The following is a 22595-nucleotide window of genomic DNA, read 5'->3' as shown; positions in this document are numbered from 1 at the left end:
TCAATGCTTCAATGCTTACTACTCTCTCCATCCACAAAAGTTACACCTACTCCCTTAGGTTCCATATTAATTGACGTTTTAGATATCAAATTTTTATAACTTTGACCATCAATAACTTTAAAAATATTTAGTTTAAAGAAATTAGAACAACATATATAGAATTGTCTTTCAAAGCACTATAATAAAAGTAAATATGCATTTATTTATTATATATATTATAATAGAAAAATAAGGTCAAACACATATTTTGTAGACCGTGTCATTGTCCAAAACGTTAATTAAAATGAAACCGAAGGGAGTATTTCACATTTGAGTTTTTCCAAATAAATTGTTCCTATTTATAGTCTTTATGGATTCAAGACTTAAATAAAGAGATAAATTAAATGTTTGGTTAGAAACCAAGGAGTCATCTAAATACTTATTGGTTGCATGAAGACTTAAATAAAGACATAAATTAAATGTTTGGTTAGAAACCAAGGAGTCATCTAAATACTTATTGGTTGCATGGTTACATTCACTCCTTAATTTTATAACATCCAAAATAATTTAATTTCTTCTTGGTCTTAGTGACAAAAGTAATATGTGTAACTTTTGTGGATGGAGGGAATATTTTTTTAATACACTAGGTGAAATCCCGCGCATTGCTGCTGAAATTTAGTATGATTAAGAAATAACGTGTAAGATAGCTAAATAACATCATATTAAGAAAATTAATGTGGTTTATGATAATTTAAATTCAAATAGTATGTAGAATGGTGATTCAAACGTAAAAAGTTAGGTGGTATGACTTTACGGAATAAGAGATATAGGGAGATAGTTTGGACCGTAGATTAATCATCTAAAGGCTAAAAACAATTAAGATGATATGACTTGATTAGAGAAAAAATAGAAAGATAATTTGGACCATAGATTAATCATTTAAGCATTAACTAAGTGAGGATGAACTATATAAGTATATAGGATATCTTAAAACATAATAAAATATACATTGAAATATCATGTGAATTATGTGGGATGATAATTTAACATGGTTGTATTTTAAAAGCTCTTAAATTATAAAACTGTAAAACTATAGATAATACAACATGTTTGTATGATGTTTAAATATGATGATTCTTGGTAGATGATGATGTCGCATCTTGTTAATCAGTGGATGATGATGTGGTATTTTTATATGTTAAGTTTAAGGAGTTAGTAGTTAGGTTACAACTTTATTATAGTAAAGATAGGATATGATACTAAATGCACATCTTGACAGGGCATGCAGCAAATTAATTAATGGCGGTGATTTGTTTACGAGCATCGAACTTAACGAGAGACACAGCTTAAGCTGTAACGCTGAGCGTATATACTTATTAGCTCGTCATTGTTATAAACATGCAAATAAGCAGACCGAGCCAAGCCGGCTGGATCCTACCATGCACAACCCAATTAATATAAATCAATTGAGTTTGGTGGCGTGTATCGTACTACCCTGGCCGAGGGCCAACGGCCACATCCTCCGATCCTAGTCTCTTCTCTAAATAACCACTAGTTGGAGTTGCATTTTCACCCTTTGTTCACGCATAAACAGTCCACAATGTGGAAGCTAAAGATCGGTGAGGGGGCAGGCAACCCGCTGCTTCGGTCCCCCAATGGCTTCCTCGGCCGGGAGACGTGGGAGTTCGACCCCGACGCAGGCACGCCGGAGGAGCGCGCCGAGGTGGAGAGGCTCCGCCGCGACTTCACCCGCAACCGCTTCACCCGCAGGGAGTGTGGTGACCTCCTCATGCGCATGCAGGCACGCAGATATATAACTTAGCATTCCTTCGATTAACCCATCCGTATATATTGTTTTTTTTTTATCTTCCTTTCTTTCTGAATCGCGTGACTAACATGCATCATGTTTAATAACATGGATAAAAAATATTCGCACTTGAGGAAGAGTCTTAAATAGGACGAAAAGAATATGTTAAATGGCAAATGTCCAATTTAATAGAAGTACAATTAATATGGAGGAATTCAGAAAAGATTGGGTGATGGGTCTAAAACTTGAGGACTGTAGAGGTATCGCCACATTATTCAGCTTGACGACGAGCTGTTGTATTCAGAGTTTATCATACCGTATCGGTAAGGGTCTACCGGCCCTCGATCACTTTAATCATACGGCCGGTTATACTACGATTAAAAGAAGAATTTCATATCCAAATTTCCAAATTCAAAAATTTCAAGGGAAAATATTTAGTGCCAACCTGGATACTACCGTTGAATTTAAAAATGGACGTCTGAGAATTATGCACGTCACCATGAGTACAACTAACCATTTTACTCTAAGATTTAACCATTTACCACGATTATCTTTCCAGGATAGACCCCTGATGGATAACACTAAGATTTTAAAAAAGTATGTAGTGCAAATATGAAAACTGCTATATGATATTTGACAGTAGTTTTCAGGTTTGCACTACATGTTTTTGTTAAATTAAATTGTTAACCATGAGAGGTCTAACATGGAAGGATAGCAGTGGTAATTGTGTAACCATAGGATTAGTAACCCTACCAATACAGTATGGTAACTGGTAAACCCACACAGTTACTACCGTCGAATGGGAAGCACTTCGTTGCCATCACCATCTCTGGTGACCAAAAAGCTCCACATCAAAAAATATAGGTTCATCGATCAGTTTAAAAAAGCTTCAAAAGATAACAAAGTTTTACGATAATGGACCTCCCTCTCGATATCGTACTAACACAAAAAAACAGATTTCACCCATCATAACAATTGACGTAGACAATATACTTCACCTAACATATAGAATAAATTGGTGATAGATTACATGCATGCAGAGCATTAAATTTCAGTGGGACAAAATATATATACGAACCAATGTAATCCACCGCACGTCTTTGATACAGAACTCACGCACTATGCCCTGCTGCGCTGCCTGCGACCAGCAGTAATCCTGAAAAGACCCTCGTTATGCTAGTTACGAATCACCGTTGCGCTGCCTGCCAGCGAAATGATTTGTTCACTTGCCTTTTAGTTGCTAATGCCGCGGCCGCCGATGAAAGTGCAACCTGACTGCTGGTGAAAAATAGTCTTCCTTCACTAATTTTTTGTTAATATTTTTCTCAAGAATCAATAATTAAATTATTACTATTCCCACTTCTGACCACTGCATCTCTCTTTCAGTTTGCAAAACAAAACAACCTTTACACAAATCTTCGTGTTAACAATCATAAAGATAGTTCTGAAATCACAGAAGAAGTTCTCTTGACTGCTTTGAAGCGCGTTCTTGATCAACATTCTTCTCTTCAAGCACACGATGGACATTGGCCTGGTGGCTTTAGTGGGGTTCTGTTCATTCTTCCTCTCATGGTATGAATTTTGTTTGTTTTAGTGGCAAATATAAAATAGGCGCAAAATTTGCACCAAAACGAGATTTACTAAGACATATGGCATTCTATTTTTTGAACAAATTACTATTCTTACTTTAGAAAAATAATATTACACCTCAACTATGCGCACGTTTCAATATCTATTTATACCTTGCCTTTGTAGTGTGGTTTGGAATAATGTCAGTGTTGGTGAATGGATCGCTAAATTAAGTATTACGAGGCATATTTTTTATGTGATTCAGATTATTCTTCGTTAAACTATATCTCGTCTGTTTGATATATAATTAAAAATATTTAATTTTCTATTGTACTCATTTTCCTAGAAAATAAGAACATTAGTATGTATTTCCTGCACAACTAATATACTGTACTATATATCATTTGTGCGGTTATAAAAGCTAATTGGCCTTTTTTTTTCATTTTGATATGTTACTTCCGCAAAGAACAAATATCAGTTAAGTAGTACTTTAACTGATTCATGTAGTAGTGCTGATTTATTTATCATTTTTCAGATAACGTGTGATATAGATTTGTCTAGTAGTTATAGTAATGATTTCATAATGTGTTCATCATGGCCATGACTGAACTAATTAAATTATCATTTTCATAGTATATACTGCAATTTGTGTCTATCCTCAGATATTTGCTTTGCATGTGACTCATTCACTCAATGATGTCCTGTCGTCGGAGCATATACGTGAGATATGTCGATACATTTACAACATTCAGGCAAGTCATAATTTTCTCATATTTGTTTGAATAAAATATATTATATAACAAACATTTCTAATTACAAAAGATGTGTCAGAACTATAGAATGAGGATGGGGGTTGGAGTACACTTACATTGGGACCAAGCACCATGTTTGGCTCATGTGTTAACTACGCTACCTTAAGGCTGTTGGGGGAGGAGCTAGATGGAGACGACAATGCATTATCCAAAGGGCGTGCCTGGATCTTGACTCATGGTACTGCAACAGCTGCACCACAATGGGCAAAGATATTTCTCTCGGTATGCATTGACATAAAACAAAATTTTGACAAGAAACAAATTTAGTTTAAACTATCACAAATAAAGCATATTGTCATTTGAAGCTATTTGTGAGTAATTACAGATGATTGTTGAAATTCCATAAAAAAATCTTATACACTACGGCTTTTGTTTGTCGATCATTTCTTTAGAATATATACCTACATACACAAACATATGAATAGGTACATGTATCAAGACTCATAATCAACTACTATAAACTCCAGAATCTTTATATACTACATCCCAAACCACACCAGTTCCACACACATGAACCATAGCAAGATCTTACAAAACACATAAATTATAGAAAGACTGGTGACTTTGGATCCAAGGCCCATCATACATTGAATCAGTTGTAATGAGACATCATGGATTGAAATCAACTATGAATTGAATGAAAGAGCAAGAAGGCAGCAAGTCTATGAGAAATGACATCCAAACCAAGGTAAATCTTAAACCAAACATACCCTGTAGAAGCTCGTAACTCTAGACCCTAGCTCTGCCCATCTGGGAATCACCTAGATAACAATGTCTCATGGTTTGTACACAACTACAATTTTTCATGTAGGTCTAGACGACACCTCATCTCATAGGCATGACCAAGTGCTCTATTTTAACAAGCATTGTATACATTTACAATTGCGATTAAAAACACAAAATACAAATGAGAAAATGTTCTCATCATCGTGTTGCCTATTACAACAACATTAGCCATCGCTAGAACCAGAGGAGGTGGTCTCTAGAACCAGCTAGGTTTTTGTATCTCATGGCTTGAGCTCACCAGATTAAGGTAGATAGGGGGACCATGAGAAGGTGGTGATGATGTGGTGGACGGCATAGAGTGCGAAATACTTGTTGCTCCCGCTAGAGGCTTTGCACATCAGAGGACAATCACAATGGCTAGGTGGTAGATCTTGAACATGACGGGAGCAAATGGATTGGCCGCCTCTCCAAGGGTGACCAAACCTGCCGACATCCTCAGTCTATAGGCACTTAAGGATGGACTTATGGCCCTATAGCCTATTGTGGTTATCTCGTCACTGCCTCCACATCTTCTTTTCTGGACTATGTCAAAATCTGCAGCAAACTCAGCTGGCATTACCATATCAAGTCATTAGTCGTGTGATCATAGCTCAATCTGTCAATGAGGGGAGGGGGATAACCAGTTATTTGGTGAACCAAGGAATTTGCAAGCCAAGATACCTACCAAATGAATTTTAGTCAACAAAATCGCACTAGCCCATTCTTGTAGTCAGTATCAACCTTGATGTGCGATTGACCTCGCCATGTGGGTTTCGATTCTGGCTGCAATCCAAGAAACAAGGAACATAGGTAAATGCAACATAAAATTTTTAGCAGAAAATAAGCAGCAATGGTGCTTTAATTGAATCGAGAAATGCGGCAAGTACTTATGGGCCCTAAACAACAAGGCAATTCTCCCACAGACGATCAACTCGAATATAAAAGTTGTTGACATAGAAACAAAGAAATTGAAGTATGAATTGTTGATAATAGCTAAGTGGATGCTCTTAGAGGAAAAGGATAGCGAGGGTTCATCCATGATCCTGGGGTTACAACCCTTATGGACTCTACTTGATATAAAAACATCCAAGTCTCTTACAATTGTCACATTGGATGAAATTCCACAACTTGGTTCAAACACTAGTAAGTGATCCCTTTTCGACCCTATGTACTAATTTGGGAATTTAAAGAATCTACAACAAAAAATAGTGCAATAAATGAAAAATTATATTGTGCACATCCGTATTAATAAGTTGTGCGTTGAAACCAAATTTAGACAACTAGTAATAGTTCCTCTTACATTTTTGTGGTTTGTTGTGTACCTCTAGTTGATCCTAAGCATTTCGCACACCTCTAGTATTGTGCCCGGCGGTAGCCACATGCAAAAATCATTCCTCTTATGTATGCATTTTTCTTTGATGGGCGCCTTAGTGACTGGCCTATTATAATGCATTTACATAGGAGGGTTGTCCATCCTACACACCCCCTTATTGCAGGCGGGCCTTTGCACAGCCTGCCTGCAATCCATTAGGGGGGTTGTTTGCTAAAACAATTTATGTATTAGTGATAGCTTATAAAGTTGCAATACCTCTTGAATCATGTTACTAACAACAAAACATTTTTAGATAGAAGCCAACTATGTGGGATAGGGGGTCATGGGAACTAGCAGGATAGTGGAAAGTAAAGAGACCAATGCTTCTGATACCTTATACACCTTTATTGTTTGTAGAAAATGCTCCTCTCTATTATCTTGAACAAGTTTCGTTCATAAGTGAAACTGACATAAGGCAATGTTTTATATTTAACCAAGGTAATAGGTGTATATGATTGGTCTGGGAACAATCCAATCATTCCTGAATTATGGATGCTTCCTTATTTTCTACCCATTCATCCAGGTATTTATTCAGAATCCTACACTATCCATAGTACCAATTGACATTTCATTTCTAGAAATATAAGTGAGTCTAATACTTCTTAGAACTTTTTTTTGTCTAATACAAAAGAAATACATATGAAGACCAAATAAATGAATGATTGTCCTTGCTTTGCATAAAATGAACTGAAGTTTGTTGTCTTGTAGGAAGATTTTGGTGTTTTTGTCGGATGGTTTATATGCCAATGTCTTATATTTATGCGAAAAAGTTTGTTGGGCCCATTACTCCTACTATATTGGCAATGAGAGATGAGCTCTACAATGTACCATATAGCAAGATCAATTGGAACAATGCGCGTAGTTCTTGTTGCAAGGTTTGTCACTAACCTTCTAAGAATAAGAATTGTAGCTATATACATAATTGTGGATCATATTCAAATAAAGGCACAATCTATAATTATGATTCAGTTGCATTCAAGTAAAACATGGGAAATTTGTATCTCCCATTTTCATATGTGTATTTTACAATGTACCATCATTATATTTGTCCATACCAAAAAACACAAGAATATGTTATTACATCACCTTAGTAACATAAATGTAGCAGAGTTTATGTCATTAGATAACTTGCATCCTATGCAATCTTGGATGATAAAAAAACATACTATATGTAGAACCGACAACATTAATGAATCAATAGACACCACATTTTCCAACATGAAAAGCTTTGGCTGGATAGGATGGTCTGGCTGTCCGGTCCATGAATGGAAACAACTGAGTAGTTTGGCCATATGGAATTTAAGATAGTGTCTATGTTTTACTCAAAAGTGAAAAAAAAACGATGGTAGACAATGCTGTAAATTTTATGATATTTTTTCTCACTTCTCACTAGTCTTATGCCGTGTTCCGGAGGTGAGGTTGGGAACTCACCTCTCGCGCATGCAAAACCGAGCGACGCATTTTCTTATGATTAATTAAGTATTTACTTTTTTAAAAAATGAATTAATATGATTTTTTAAAGAAACTTTTGCATAGAAATTTTTTTGCAAAAAATACACCGTTTAGCAGTTCGAAAAGCGTGTGCACGGAAAACGAGGTGAGTTAGGAAAATTGGGCAAATAACTCAGCCTTAGTTGAGCATTTTTTTATCTGCTTTAAGAAGTGATTTAGTGTTACCATGGTCTTTGATATCTTGAGGAGGATTGGATATTGTTTTGAGAATATTGATGTGAACAAATTATCCTTTTATTAGCATTTTTTACAAAGTTCATTAGCAGTTTCATTTATATATTTTATTGGTTGATCAATATGTCTTGGAAAATACTAGCTTTACTAATTACTTTTGTATCTATGACCAGAGTGAACAGACTAACAGTCGATTACATATATGAAGTGAATCTACACAATTTTTAAAGTATTTATAACAATTATATTAAAACAATTCTTGCTATCAATTTCACTATAGGATGACATTATTTATCCCCCATCATGGTTGCAAATTGTTGCTATGGCTTCTTTGAATAATTTTGTCGAACCGTTGTTTAATTTGTGGCCAATGAACGTGCTAAGACAAAGAGCTTTGACTAACCTCATGGATCATATTCACTATGAAGATGAAAACAACTATTACATTGGTTTATGTCCAATGAACAAGGTACTACTCCATTGTCCATTGAATTTAATGGCATATTTACCTTATAAATGTTATTGTTTACATATTACACAGCTACCTCCCTATGCCATCCTTATCAAGCTTAGAAATTAATGATGTACTTGTTCCGTTTTCATGGCTTACATTTTGGTCATGTGATTATAACGTCCCTTGTATCCACATACGCTTCATTCATGCACATAATATTATCTAAATTTGTAGATATCAAATAGTAGACAGTTTATAGGAAAACTAATAACAGATCATCCACGCACATCCAACTCCAAAGAACCCAGATGGGAAATCACATTGTGTCCAAAATAATTGGGATAAACCTAATCATCTTGACTATTCTTGGAGTATGAAACAAGAAGATAAAAGTGTAGAAGTGTAGATAAACCAAAATAAGTGCAAAACTGTCAATCGTGGAGGTAAAACGGTGCCACTTATAGCCAAGTGTTTGTTGGTACAGGGAAACAAAACCAAACAAAAGAATAGGTATAAATAATTACATAGCACGTGAAATTATAGAAAACATACAAATAATAGTTACAATAAGTAACGAACATTAAAACATTTTCTTTTCTTTGAAAATCACATGAATACATGAAAATCCAAGCCAAACGATAAACATCATTATCAATAACTAGAATAGCATGCGAGGCACTAAAAATAGCATTTAACTAGAATAAGAATCTTAAATGATAAAAATAGGAACATAAAGGAACTTTTGCATGAAACTAGAATGACGAATATAACATTGAAAGTGAAATAAATGAGAGAAACTAGTCAATACATCAATAAAAGAAAAGTTAATTGTGCACTTGCCTTCTTTTTTTGGAAAGAAAACACTATAGGGGAATCCCCCACAGTAAATAATTTTATTAAAAGATCAAAATAATACATTTACAATAGGCTTAACCAGTCTGAAAGAAAATTCCTATCTCCTACAGGTAGGCTATAAAGAAGGAGATAAAGGTCTTTCTTAAAGAAAGCCCTCCAAGAAGAAACGGATGGAGTCACACCATCAAATATAAGCTCATTTCTCTGCTTCCAAATGTTCCAAGCCGTATAGAGAATTTTATCAACAAAGTGCGAAGGCCAATAAGTTTGTTTTGCTTGAAGCAACATTTACTCAAAAGCAAGAGATACATCCCAGACTATTCCAAATTGAGCCCAACATTGAGAGCTGAAAGGACATTGGAAGAAAAGATGAATGAAGGTTTTTCTAATTCCAAAAGAACACAGAACACAAGTTAAATCACTGTTTAGAGGTGCACAATGCTTTCTATCTAGCATATCTCAGGTATTTAATATGTCAATTAGAAGAAACTATATAAAAACCTTAACTTTCGTAGTGCACTTACTCTCGATAACAACATATCATCGTACTCACGACACCAAGATTCTCCAACCCTAAACAATAAAAAGCATCCAAAAACAATTTTCAAACAAACGCTTGCTTCTACATGACTAACGCTATTAATTCATCAATATAATCTCAAAAATCCCAACGCCTTGTTCTACTACTGCTTTAAGCATAACTTCTAAACCACTAAATATGAAAAGCAAATAAGCACATATAGTGCATATATAGAAAAATTATGTGTAACATTTATATTTATATTATAACAAACCTTTTTTTACCCAATCACTCCAGGGGAGTGCCCCCATAGTTTAAATTTTATTAAATAGATATGGAACAAAAATTACAACGGGTCCAACCAGGAACTTAAAACATACTTGTCATGGGGATTTAATTATACAATTATTGCACCTATTTTGGACCTCTACTCAGGGGGTACTGTTTGTCAATGACATTGAGAAACTGTTTATCCACAATGAGGCAAATGAATGCCATTAGAAAATGATGACTATACTTACAGTCTTATAGTTTCAGCCTACAATCAAGAAATTAACACTAGACCTACCAGAAATGGAATTATTACTTTTCAAAATTTGTGCTTCTAGGAACTAAAATGGAGTCATTGTTGCTGAGAAATCCGATGAATTGGCAAAATATCTAAAAATCTTGGAGATGCCTTCCCCACCCCTTACCACCCCAATGCAGCCCCCCGCCCCTCCCCTCCCCTCCCCATCTTTTTCACTTTCTCTCTATTCATGGTCTAATTCCATCACCTTATTGGTTTTCAGTTGTAGTAATCTATACTTTCTACAAAGTTATAACCCACTAAGTCGAAATCTCAACATGCAACCATGTCACATTGTCACACACTAGCAATAATTACATATTTAACTTCATGCAAGCATACAACATCATATACAATTTATTTAATTCAACAAATGAACATGCAAGGATATCCAATTATCACCCCTCACATCATTTGCATAATATTTTAACAAATATATCTATCATTTTTATAATATTTAACATGTACTTATCAACATGTTTCACATCATTTGCTTGTTTCATGAAAAGTACTGAGAAATTCTGATGTTTCATTATTTTTTTTCTTTTTACTCCTAGTTTGATTGTTGAAAAAATATATTGAGGATTGCTTAGTAATTCCCACAGCAAAGCACGGGGAATCACCTAGTAGTAGAAGAAGCAATGTACAGATCGAACAACCATTTAGTTTGTTTTGGCCCAGGTGTGTTCTTTTTCCAATTTAGACACGCTAGACCAAAGTGTTCGTTTGAGAGTAGTCCTACATGAAGAGTCTAGATAGGTTTGGGCCAGCTTATATACCCAGTTCACTCCAACCATAATACCTCTAGTTTAACCTGTTTACACGAGTAGAGAACAAAAGTGTAAGTGGGGTGCTACGTGAGCGTGGGCCTGCTCAACGCGTAGAGCTAGGCTACTAAAGGTTTGGAGGTTGGGGTGTTACAGAAATAGAAGAGCAGCAACATACACACGAAAACAACAGCCAGGGGTAGCTGTGATGGATGATGTCAGCCGAAGGTGGCTGTGGTACATGCGCAGTAGCAACTGCTAGGACATGGGTGGTGTATCTATGTTTCCTAACTAGACGAACTATATGCAACAATATTTCCAAGCTCAACACTCTTCTATTTTTCTTTCAGAATAGTTGAACACATGACCTTCCTTAGGCTTTCCATGGGGCCACATGCACATGGACCAATGCATTGATGTGTTTATGCTCTTGTACTATCAGAAACCTACTAGTATCCACGATCTGCATTGTACCCAACGCTAATCAGCATATGTGTGAATATATATATGTACTTGCACCTTTATTACTGTATTTTCATATAAAAGGATAACATGCATGGAGGTGTCATGGTTGAATCGCATGGGTCATATAGTGAAGTAAACCGATCTAAGTTATGCATGGAAGACAAGAATTATAATCCAAGTTCTAGCCATATCATAATGCACATGGTCAACACATGCCAACTATTACCTGTTGGAGGTTCTTTTTTTTACGGGAAACCATCTTGACAATTGAAATACTCATTGTTCTCGGTACTTTCCACTTATATTATCTTATAATTAGGTATTAAATATGATATGTTGCTGGATAGAAAATCCAAATTCTTATGCATTCAGGCAACATCTTCCAAGGATTCACGATTTCTTATGGCTAGCAGAAGATGGAATGAAGTCAAAGGTATGATTTATGCATTTTTTTTATATTAGATAACTTATCATTTACAACTTTTTTGAATTTGCACAATACAAAACTATCTTATCGTTTAACTTATTACTTCATATATAGTTCAATTTTTCCATAACAAACACAAATATCACTGAGCAATAAAAGAACTACACTTATAACAGTCATAGATGAGATGTTATATAATGTAACATACAGAAAAAGGGAGAAAGAGACATGTGTTACAGGAACAGAGGAGGATGAGTTGAGGGAAGGATGGCAGGCAGGAAACAAGCCTATCGAATGGAAATGGCATTGTTATGGGCCTGCGTTTTGGGCCTGTTTAAAATCAACATTATACTCCCACCAATTTCTAATAGATGATCCTGCATTTGAACATTTGTCCAATTAAAAAATAGAGATATAAATTTTATTTATTTTGTTGCGACATATTTTGTGATTAAAGAAACTTTAAGTATGACTTTGTTGAATGGTCACACGGTACTCCAAAAGTCAACGGCTTCATATATTAAAAAAGGATATAGTACAACTTTAAAATAAATTAAAATATGACTTTGATGAATGATCTAGTTTTGTAGCATAAATCATAGATATTCCAACTTAGATATATCATTTTCGTATACCTCCATTAATATTATAAATTTTGGCATGACAACACTACTACAAAACCCTTCACAGGTGTCGGCTCATAGGTGCCGATTTATTTAAAACCGGCACCGATGAACCTTTTTCCACCTCCATGTAATGTAATGAAAAAATATAGAACCGATACCTTTAAACACTATAGGTGTCAGTTCTAGAGGAAAAACCAATAGGTGTCGGTTCTAGAGAAAAAACCGGTACCTATACTATAGGTCCCGAAAACTGGCACCTATTAAAAAAACCGGCCCGAGCACAATGCCCTCCTCCATTATATTTTTTACCAGAGCACCTCCTTATCTTATCCACCTCAACAATACTATACCACAACATCGGATAGGAGGCAGTTGTCTGTCCATACCACTTAGTCTACCGGTAAATATCCCATCAAGCTGTCTATTGGTAAAGAATTACTATCCCAGTATCTGTAACTGTGGTATGGCTTTACCGGTAAATGTCCTAGAAAGCACTTACACATATATGCAGCTATTAGTATTATTTGTTGTTTGTTTTATAAATACTTTAATTTTCATAATGTGTGATGATTGTTTATGCTTTTTCTATTCAATAATAGGTATATGGTGGTTGCCAGTGCTGGGAAACTGCACTTATAGTCCAGGCCTATTGCTCGTCAGGCCTTACCAAAGAGTTTGCCGCAACTCTTAGAAAAGCTCATGATTTTATAAAGAATTCACAGGTTTGTTCAATTCCATATGTACATTAATTTAGGCATACACTATGTAATTGCTAAAGTTTGATATTATTGTTCATTTTCACGAAGGTCACTAAGAATTGTCCAAGTTACAGCAGTTTTTACCGTGAAAGATCAAAAGGTTCATGGACCTTAACAAATGGAGAAAATGGCTGGCCTATTGCAGATACTACTGCAGAGTGCCTTAAGGTCCTGAAGTTTACAGTTTTCATTGACTGCTGTGGCCTGTGAGATATATTACTTTTCATGATTTATCTAATGTAGTTATTATTGTGCAATCCAGTTCATGCAGGTCCAGACCATGCATGCTCACTAGACAATCCATACAAAATAGAAAATATGCCCCCAAGCTGGGTTAAAAGTGGGTATTCCACTCTCAGTTAAGCAAGACATGCACGAAGAAGTTAGAAATCTCCTGACAACCACTTATAACTAATTTGAAATACCATGCTACCTAGGTAATTTATAAAAACAATTATGATGATGGCTACACTCAAAAACCAGCCACCAATACTGTTTCTAAAGATCCACTATTACCACCTTCACTTGTTAACGATAAAAACACTGTTTACTAGCAGAGTAATATTGATAAGGGGTTGTCCACTTTTCATCACCAGAAAATACTCACATAGTTTATCCTCTTTTGCATGGCCGACCCAGATTGAGCCAACATTCGTGCAGCATGGGTACCTTATATTCTTTTCCTTTTCCTCCCCACGATGTGTGCTTCCAGATGACATGCCCAAACTCACCCCTGCAATGAGTAGCCATCTCCTGTCTTCCTGCCTCCACGCGTGGATCCTTACTACCTCGCCAGTGCTTACCTTCTTGCTACTCCTTGACGGCTCAATGTCTCATCATCCAAGCTGCTCACTCGGTCCCTATTCTTTTGCCAACCTTCCATAGAGTTCGTCGCCCAGCTGCTCCCAGCAGCAATGACAAGGCCATCTGTAACCATGTAGCCAGCATTTGTTTCCTTCCTCATATTACCTATCTTCAACAACATGCGGATGTGCACGCACTAGATCTAGAATGAAAGGGTAAAGCCGCTAGCATTCTCCTCGCCCATTCGTGGCTGCCCGTTTTTCTATCCTCGTTGTGTGGACAACAGTCGTATGTTCCTTACACTTCGGGCACTATATTTGACTATTTGATTGGCGAAGTTAGAGCTAGTGTTATCATCTTGGCAAAATTTGCTACAGGACACCCGAAGTTTGTGGCCTTTGTGTGAGACACCCAAAAAACGTGTATCTTTTCGTGGAACTGTAAAAATGTGGTAATTAACTGCTGGACACCCTTCCCATTATTTTATTATTTCTGGCGGAAACAGAGAGAGAAAGAGCGTTGAAAGTACCAAAATGACATGTCCATCCTGAACCCAGCGGCAATGGCCACCAAGAGACCCTGGACGGCAGCGTGTGCGTAGAACCAGAGCGGGTCGAACCGCTTCAGGAATCGTGCCATCACCACGCCGGTGGGGATCATCGCGCACCAGTTGATCACCGCGAGCACGCCATGGCGACACTTCGAGTTGAGGTTGCTGGCGGTGCCGCTCGCTGTTGCTCTGGACAACGAGGATGGCAATGTGCGCACTTCGCCTTTCCCCTCGTCACCGTCGCCGCTGTCTCCTCCTGAGTGCTTGTGCTTGCCTTTGCCTTTGCCGTCCTCGTTGCTCTTGTTGCCGTCACCTGCAGATCACCACCCACATGACATCAGCTAAAAACCCAAGAACTAACAAGAGACAATGCAATAATGCATGTAATTGGTTGTTACCACTGCCGCCGCCATCGGTGCCGGTGGTCAGGATGATGGTGCCACTCGTCATGTCCTACTGCTGTGGGAGGAGGCCATTGGACTCGACAAGCTGCCGGCGGGGCCAACGGCGTAGACGAGGTCCGAGCGCGGCTAGCCGGAGAACAGGAACGCGAGGTACAGCCTGGAGCCCTTGGACACGATGGTCGGCGCAGCGGCGCCGGTCAACAGCGACAGCTTCCCCTGTCCTGGCGGGCACGACCGGGAACTCGCCGAGGTAGTACTGCCTCGTTGTGCCCACGAGAGGGTATCGGGTCTAGTTCGAACGGCCGACTTTACGAGCAAAACAGCGTAAGGACATTTTGGTACTTTCAACACTCTCTCTCTTTGTTTTCGTCGGAAATAATAAAAAAATGGGAGGGGTGTCTAACAGTTAATTACCACATTTTTATAGTATCCATGAAAAGATACCCGTTTTTTGGGTTTGTCATAGCAAAGGCTATAAACTTTGGGTGACCTGTAGCAAATTTTGCCTATCATCTTCGACCCTCCTCCCGGTCTACACCGGTACAACCATAAGATAAATAAGGGAGAACAATATGATGGTGGATGGCTCGACAACAAAAGCAGTGGGCATATTTATCCTTAGGTTATATTGTGGTGACGGCTTCTAGTGTACAGCATGACAGAAAACGTAGAGTAAGTGGGAGGAGAACATTGGGGAAAGAGATGTGGATTTAACACAGACCTAGCTTGAATGTCGGCCGGAATGATCTGGTCCTAAGATGACCAGTCTAAATTTGGATTTTTTTAAAGGATCATGTTCGTTTTCAGTAGGACATTATAAAATAAGACGATAGCTAAATATATAAAAAAAATTCCCAGTATTCAGGACATTGCAATCAATGTAATGGAAAAAGTGAAACATCCTGAACTAATTCTGATTGTTTCGATTTTTTTTATATGTTCAGGCGATATTGTTGTTGTCAAAGATTCCTTCAAACCAAGTAGGAGATTCTATAAAAGAAGAAAGGTTGTTTGATGCCGTTGACTGCCTACTTTCATTTGTGGTACGAACCTAATCAAAATTATATTATGTATAGATTTCCCTTATATTATTTGTGATGTTTTACACTGAGTTGAGATCAAGAAGTGTGTGACTTCAACTTGATTGATCCATTTCAGTTAGTAATAGAAACTTCTATCTGTTATGTGAGCAAGTCGAAACTATTCTTGTAATTTTAATATTTCAATTCACTTACTCAATCCAACAAAATCATAATTATTGAAATAAATAATGAACATTTGATATATGCCTTTACAACATGAAATGATTAAGTAAAGATAATATTTACTGTTTGTTAATACGAATTGGAAAATAGCCTATACACATTCTTCATAACAAGCAAAACCATTTCTCGAAACACATATAAGATCAAAGCATGCCTTTATGAGTGAAGATCAAAAATTAATATTTCCCTTTTTGAAGTTCACATAATTTGTATTTTTCAATTGTTTATAACATAAATATATTTGATGCAATTATGTTTTATATTTTCTCAAAGAACAAGGATGGCACATTGTCCTCGGCTGAATCTAAGAGAACAACTCCTTGGGTGGAGGTGAGTGTATTACGGGTTATAACTAGGTTTTTTGAGATCATCACATCCTTAACTCTTTCAGATCACAGTTACCTACATATTCTTTTATTTAAGAGCCGTGGGATCGCTGAGAGATTAAGTCTGCCACGTCAGCTTGATTTGGACAAAGCTAACAGCGATAATGCAACTTGTATAGCTCTAAAAGTTATGCTTTGACAGTGTTATTGACCAAGGAAAATTACCCTAACTGTGCCCTCAAAGATCTCTAAGAGCAAAGTCTAAATTTCTTGATGAACACACAACACAAATAGAGTCTGTCTAAATTTAATCAGTGATGGAAAATCAGAATTCAGTGACACCATCCTAGCTAAAGAAGAAAAGATTGTACATTTTACTCTTCTGTCCATGATTGATTCTACAAAATTTGAACATAGAAATTACATAATTATGCCTTCAATCTTCAGACACTCACTTATTGATTTCAGATTTTGAGCAAATGCTAATTTGCCAGATAGAGAACTATGGGAACTCAAAAACAAAAATACTACACCTATCCACCTAGTAGGTGCAAAAGGACATGTAGCCTAGTGGTTGCCACGACCTGAGTAGCACCTCAAGGTTATGAGTTCAAATCTCCATATGAGCGAATTTCAGATTGGGTTGTTTGTTGGGCTAAGTTACCAATTTAAATGGCTGCATTTATCCGGTTGGATGTAGAGGCTGGGTAAAAGAAGAGAGTTGCAATCCGACATTACAAGAATTGGGACCAACAAACTGAACCCTTCTCTTAAAAAAAAACCTATTTGGTCACCCCTGCTACCACCATCAGGAGCACAACACTGGAGTACCGGACCCAGTGAGAATCAGTAGGTTATTTAATTATGGATCACAGCAAGGTACAAGAAATCAGAAATTTTCAGTAAACAACAAGAAAATTCTGAAAAAATTGGAAACTTCTAGAACATTACGATTCTGCATTTAGTTGCCAGCATCAACAGCAGAAATGAAGAAGAGAGTTGCAATCCGACATTACAAGAATTGGGACCAACTAACTGAACCCTTCTCTTAAAAAAAAACATATTTGGTCACCCCTGCTACCACCATCAGGAGCACAACACTGGAGTACCGGACCCAGTGAGAATCAGTAGGTTATTTAAATATGGATCACAGCAAGGTACAAGAAATCAGAAATTTTCCGTAAACAACAAGGAAATTCTGAAAAAATTGGAAACTTCTAAAACATTACGATTCTGCATTTAGTTGCCAGCATCAATAGCAGAAATGAAGAAGAGAGTTGCAATCCGACATTACAAGAATTGGGACCAACGAACTGAACCCTTCTCTTAAAAAAAACCCTATTTGGTCACCCCTGCTACCACCATCAGGAGCACAACACTAGAGTACCGGACCTAGTGAGAATCAGTAGGTTATTTAAATATGGATCACAGCAAGGTACAAGAAATCAGAAATTTTCCGTAAACAACAAGAAAATTCTGAAAAAAATGGAAACTTCTAAAACATTACGATTCTGCATTTGGTTGCCAGCATCAACGGTAGAAATGAAGTAGGCATGCATTTAGATGTTCAGCATATACAATACAGAATGGCATAATTCGATTCACAAGAGCATCACTAATTCCACGAAATCACAAAAATCTACTGACATCAACACTAGCCCACATATCACAAGTTCATAGATCGGGCAAGAAATCCAGTGCTAAATGCCATGAAGTACACTAGATGTTCCTTAGTTGGAAGGGGAAAAAATAACTATGGATGGAAACCAACGTGGTCCTTTTGGGACCTACATGTTGTTCTACCTGCCAAGATCAGCCTCGAAAGACATCATGATACAGCATGATGTGGCTGTGTAAGTCGTGACGGTCGTGATGGTGGAAGTCGGTGAGCGGGTGACAATGCCCGGAAAGAAGGATCTGTAGTGTGAAGATAGGAGGGAGGAGGAGCGCAGTGTGCTCAATGCGACATGCAACTTGTCATGCAGGGGCAGAAGCCCTTGGGCGATGGAGAAATGGTGACATGTCAGCCACCCAGGATGAAATTCATGAACTATGTATACTCATGTTGTGATTTTACTTTAGCGGGCCGAGGCAGATAACATATTTTATCGGACTATAGGTATTTTTCTCTCTCATGATGGGGTTTTCCTCCTAGGTAGGGGAATAGGCTAAAATCCCTACCTAACATCGGCCTGCCAAAGCAGACTTCTGGGGGCTGGGATGTTTTAGTGCCTCAGCTTCAGCACCCACTCTGAACGACGTCTCCTAGTGACTGCCTTACTGGCATTCGCCCCATGGGCCATGCCGTGCTAGCTGTGTAGCCCGCCATCAGTGCCCAACGCTAACAGAAAACAAGAACACCAAACGCCCATCAAATGAGAAAAAGAAAAGTGAAAGCCGTCTATATAGGGTAGCAGTGCAGGCACATATATAAATATTGTGGTGTGTGGGCTGTGTGCATACTGGTTCAAGTGGCAGTAGCCTTTGGGCCTTTTGTGATTTGGGCTCTATTTTTTATGACACAAATCGTTCAACAAAATAAAATACAGAACTGCTTGTGTTATGAGGAAACTTGGTTATTCTTATGCACAGTTCAGGAAAAAATGTTTATCTAAAATAATATTAACGTAAACTTTAATATTATGAAACATTGTCTTGAAAAAAAACCTGAAGGTTATGAGTATACCTTATTTCGCTGTTGGTCCATTAGGAAAATGTTCGGCCATCATGCAATATTTGAATATTTGTATTTCCCCTCATATGCAAATTAATCATTTCCTTATCATTATTAGTTACCTTGTCAAAATATTTTTCATAATAAATTCTTCTAGTTGCATACTAACATTGAGCTATTATTGATGGCATAGTTTATCAACCCTTCTGAGAGTTTCCGGAACATCATTGTTGATTACCCGTAAGAGAGATTCGTACTCATACTTGACCCAGTCATATAATTACTCAGGTTCCAACTTATAACGGAACTAACCCGAGGTGTTCCACCAATTAATATGCAGGTATGTGGAGTGCACGTCATCTCTTATTCAAGCCTTGATATTGTTTAATGGGATTTATCCTAGTTATCGCCATGAAGAAATAGAAAAAATTATCAAAAGTGGTGCATTGTTTATTGAGAAACAACAGCGAAAGGATGGTTCTTGGTATAAAAAATATCAAAGTTGATTTTTTGCAAGTTATATCCTTTACACTATAATTCAAACTAACATTATAGGTACGGATCTTGGGCTATATGCTTTACATATGCTACTTTCTTCGCTATAAAAGGACTAGTTGCGGCAGGAAGAACATATCAGAACAGTTCTTCTATCAGAAAGGCGTGTAACTTTTTGCTGTCAAAACAACTTACTACAGGTGGATGGGGAGAGAACTATATTTGTTGTCAAGTTGAGGTAATTATTGTCTCATTTAGCCTCAAAGTATTCAGCAAATTATTGTCTCATTTAGCCTCAAAGTATTCAGTTAGCTGGTATACATCACTGTTCTTGGATTTCAAAGATAATTTCCTTTGCATAAACTTTAAACTGTAAAGTACAAGTAAATTAAATGTTGTCTGTTAGAGTGAATTGCTAATCCTAACAACAGCGACTGTTTTAAGAAAAAAACAGAAAAAAGAAAGATACCTAGATGGTTCTATGTGCAAGCAAAACTGGACTGCAGAATCCTTCTAATCATGTTGGCACAACTTTGATTTAACTGATAGAACAAATATTCAACACGCATTGTGTATAACGAAATTTAGTTCTTTCTCCTCTATCCCTTCATACTGATCGTGTTCCCTGGTTGAATAGGAAAACATAATGTGTGCTGAATAACTATTTGTGAAGCTTCATGTATGTGCTTATATATTTGACGTGAGGCACATCTGAGAGGCCAAATATATGTATGTACTATGCACCAGTACAATTTACAGCAGTATTAATGCTTACAAAATCTGACATCTGACATGTTAATTAAGCTTGTGTTAGTAGTCACATTAAAACATAGAAACTAACAAGCGACTAGATTTAACCTTCTAGTTAAATGTTTTAAGACTAAATTGCATTGGCTCTACATAAACTTGTCAGGTTGGTGCAATTTAATATATAAACTTGTATAATGGTCTTATGGTGCACGGACATGTATAATACATGCAAACCAACTACAAAATGATGTATTGTGACTAATATGCAAGTTACAGTTTGATTACTATGTCACCTATACACATATAATTTGCATTCTATTTGGTCCTTCATTATTTTTTATTCATTAGATAGTCCATTTATATTATATATATTTTTAGTTGTACAACGAACATTAATTATTCTATCATCATATGCATATGTATGTCATATTATCATGACATGCGAGCTTAGATACCACACTAATCGACATTCAACACATGTATTTTAGTATGGTATGTTTTTTTAGCTTTAGCTTGCATGCACCAAACAAGTTTATTATCAAAACAAGCTATTACAAATTCATATACTAAATTGCACCCACCTCGCAAGCTCGTGTACTCGCAGTGCACTTTATTCACTATTTAAGTAGATATATATTGTTCCACTTATCGTTTATTGCGCTCAAATTAAACAGAAGTATGTCGACAGTGGAAGGCCTCATGCAGTGAACACTGCGTGGGCAATGTTGGGTCTGATATATGCTGGACATGTAAGATTTCTTTTTGTTGCACAAATGGAACTTAATTGTAGTCCAATTTCATATTTCAAATTATTTTTTCATATTAGTTCATGTATCTTTCCTAAACGTTTGACTCCGTGGGCAGGTTGAAATAGATCCAATACCGCTACACCGTGCTGCAATGGAATTAATCAACATGCAACTGGATACAGGAGAATTTCCACAACAAGTATGTGTGCTTAGTTCAAATTTATCTATTAGGTATTTTTACCAATAGAAGTTGAGTTACTAGTGGAAAATAGCACTGTCGTCTGTCATGTCGTTGACCTAAAATCATAGAGAGTTGTCTAGACTGTGTTTAGTTCTGAAAAAAGTTGAAAGTTTAGGGAAAGTTCGTAGTTTGGAAAAAAAGTTGGGAGTTTATGTGTGTATGAAAGTTTTGGATTTGATGTGATGTGATAGGAAAGTTGGAAGTTGGGGGTGAACTAAACACGGCCCTAGTTGAGTAAAGCAGAGCATTTCAAAAGGACCAAATTTGTGGGAGCTATATCTCTAGGCAGGTCACCCAAACATAGCGTGTTATTAACGGGAGACTAGCAACAACTTCTGGTCTTCTATTTATATTTAGATGTTTCCTACCACTTAACTATTGATAGATTCGTAGAATAAATATAAATCTTTTAGGCATTTACATTTCAATTGCAGGAAATAGTCGGGAGCTTCAATTCCTCCTTGTTCTTCAATTACCCAAACTACAGGAACTTGTTTCCAATATGGGCTCTTGGAGAGTTTCGCCACCGACTTCTAGCTAAAAAGGGTTAAAGAGAGCCGTCTTACACATATATATATTCATCCTATATTTTAATAAATATGTCTAGATCAGTACCACGACATATATTTTACTATATTGACGATCTAGGTACAATATATTGAAATGTTATGTAGGAACAACCTAGACATGCTTGATAAATACCACCATGATTTCAGCATGATATTAGCAATCACAAAAATATATTCATATTATGACTGTAATAAGAGAAAATTCATTGTATGCCCATAAATATTTAGCTAATCACTTTCATGCCGTGAGCTTTTCCCTAAGTTTTTATACTTGTAACACCCCAGGTATTCTCTTACCTAGAATGCTACACGCTACGCAACAAAAACCACTAAATCCT

The 22595-nt window shown here is 36.8% G+C and overlaps 1 protein-coding gene across 1 annotated transcript; it reads left to right on the top strand.

Moving 5' to 3' along the window:
• The first annotated feature begins 1579 nt into the window (after positions 1-1579).
• LOC4350291 (achilleol B synthase-like) lies at positions 1580-22239 on the top strand. Its single transcript, XM_066305521.1, has 18 exons — positions 1580-1780; positions 3173-3358; positions 4018-4107; positions 4195-4389; positions 6743-6827; positions 7013-7179; positions 8271-8459; positions 11939-12052; positions 13272-13394; positions 13479-13598; positions 16133-16231; positions 16727-16783; positions 19647-19693; positions 19794-19937; positions 20009-20186; positions 21373-21447; positions 21563-21646; positions 22123-22239. Exons 1-18 carry the CDS (start codon positions 1580-1582, stop codon positions 22237-22239), a joined length of 2271 nt encoding a protein of 756 aa, XP_066161618.1.
• Positions 22240-22595: the final 356 nt, after the last annotated feature.

The sequence above is a fragment of the Oryza sativa genome, chromosome 11 (assembly GCF_034140825.1).
Source record: "Oryza sativa Japonica Group chromosome 11, ASM3414082v1".
Classification (NCBI taxonomy): Eukaryota; Viridiplantae; Streptophyta; class Magnoliopsida; order Poales; family Poaceae; genus Oryza; species Oryza sativa.
The sequence above is the reverse complement of the archived record's forward strand: the minus strand, read 5'-3'. Positions and strand labels throughout refer to the sequence as shown.

Coding starts and splice junctions, on each gene's coding strand:
- LOC4350291 (XM_066305521.1), top strand. CDS start 1,580: ATGTGGAAGCTAAAGATCGGTGAGGGGGCAGGCAACCCGCTGCTTCGG. Junction 12,053..13,271: donor AAGATGGAATGAAGTCAAAG/GTATGATTTATG, acceptor ATTCAATAATAG/GTATATGGTGGTTGCCAGTG. Junction 21,448..21,562: donor GTCTGATATATGCTGGACAT/GTAAGATTTCTT, acceptor CTCCGTGGGCAG/GTTGAAATAGATCCAATACC.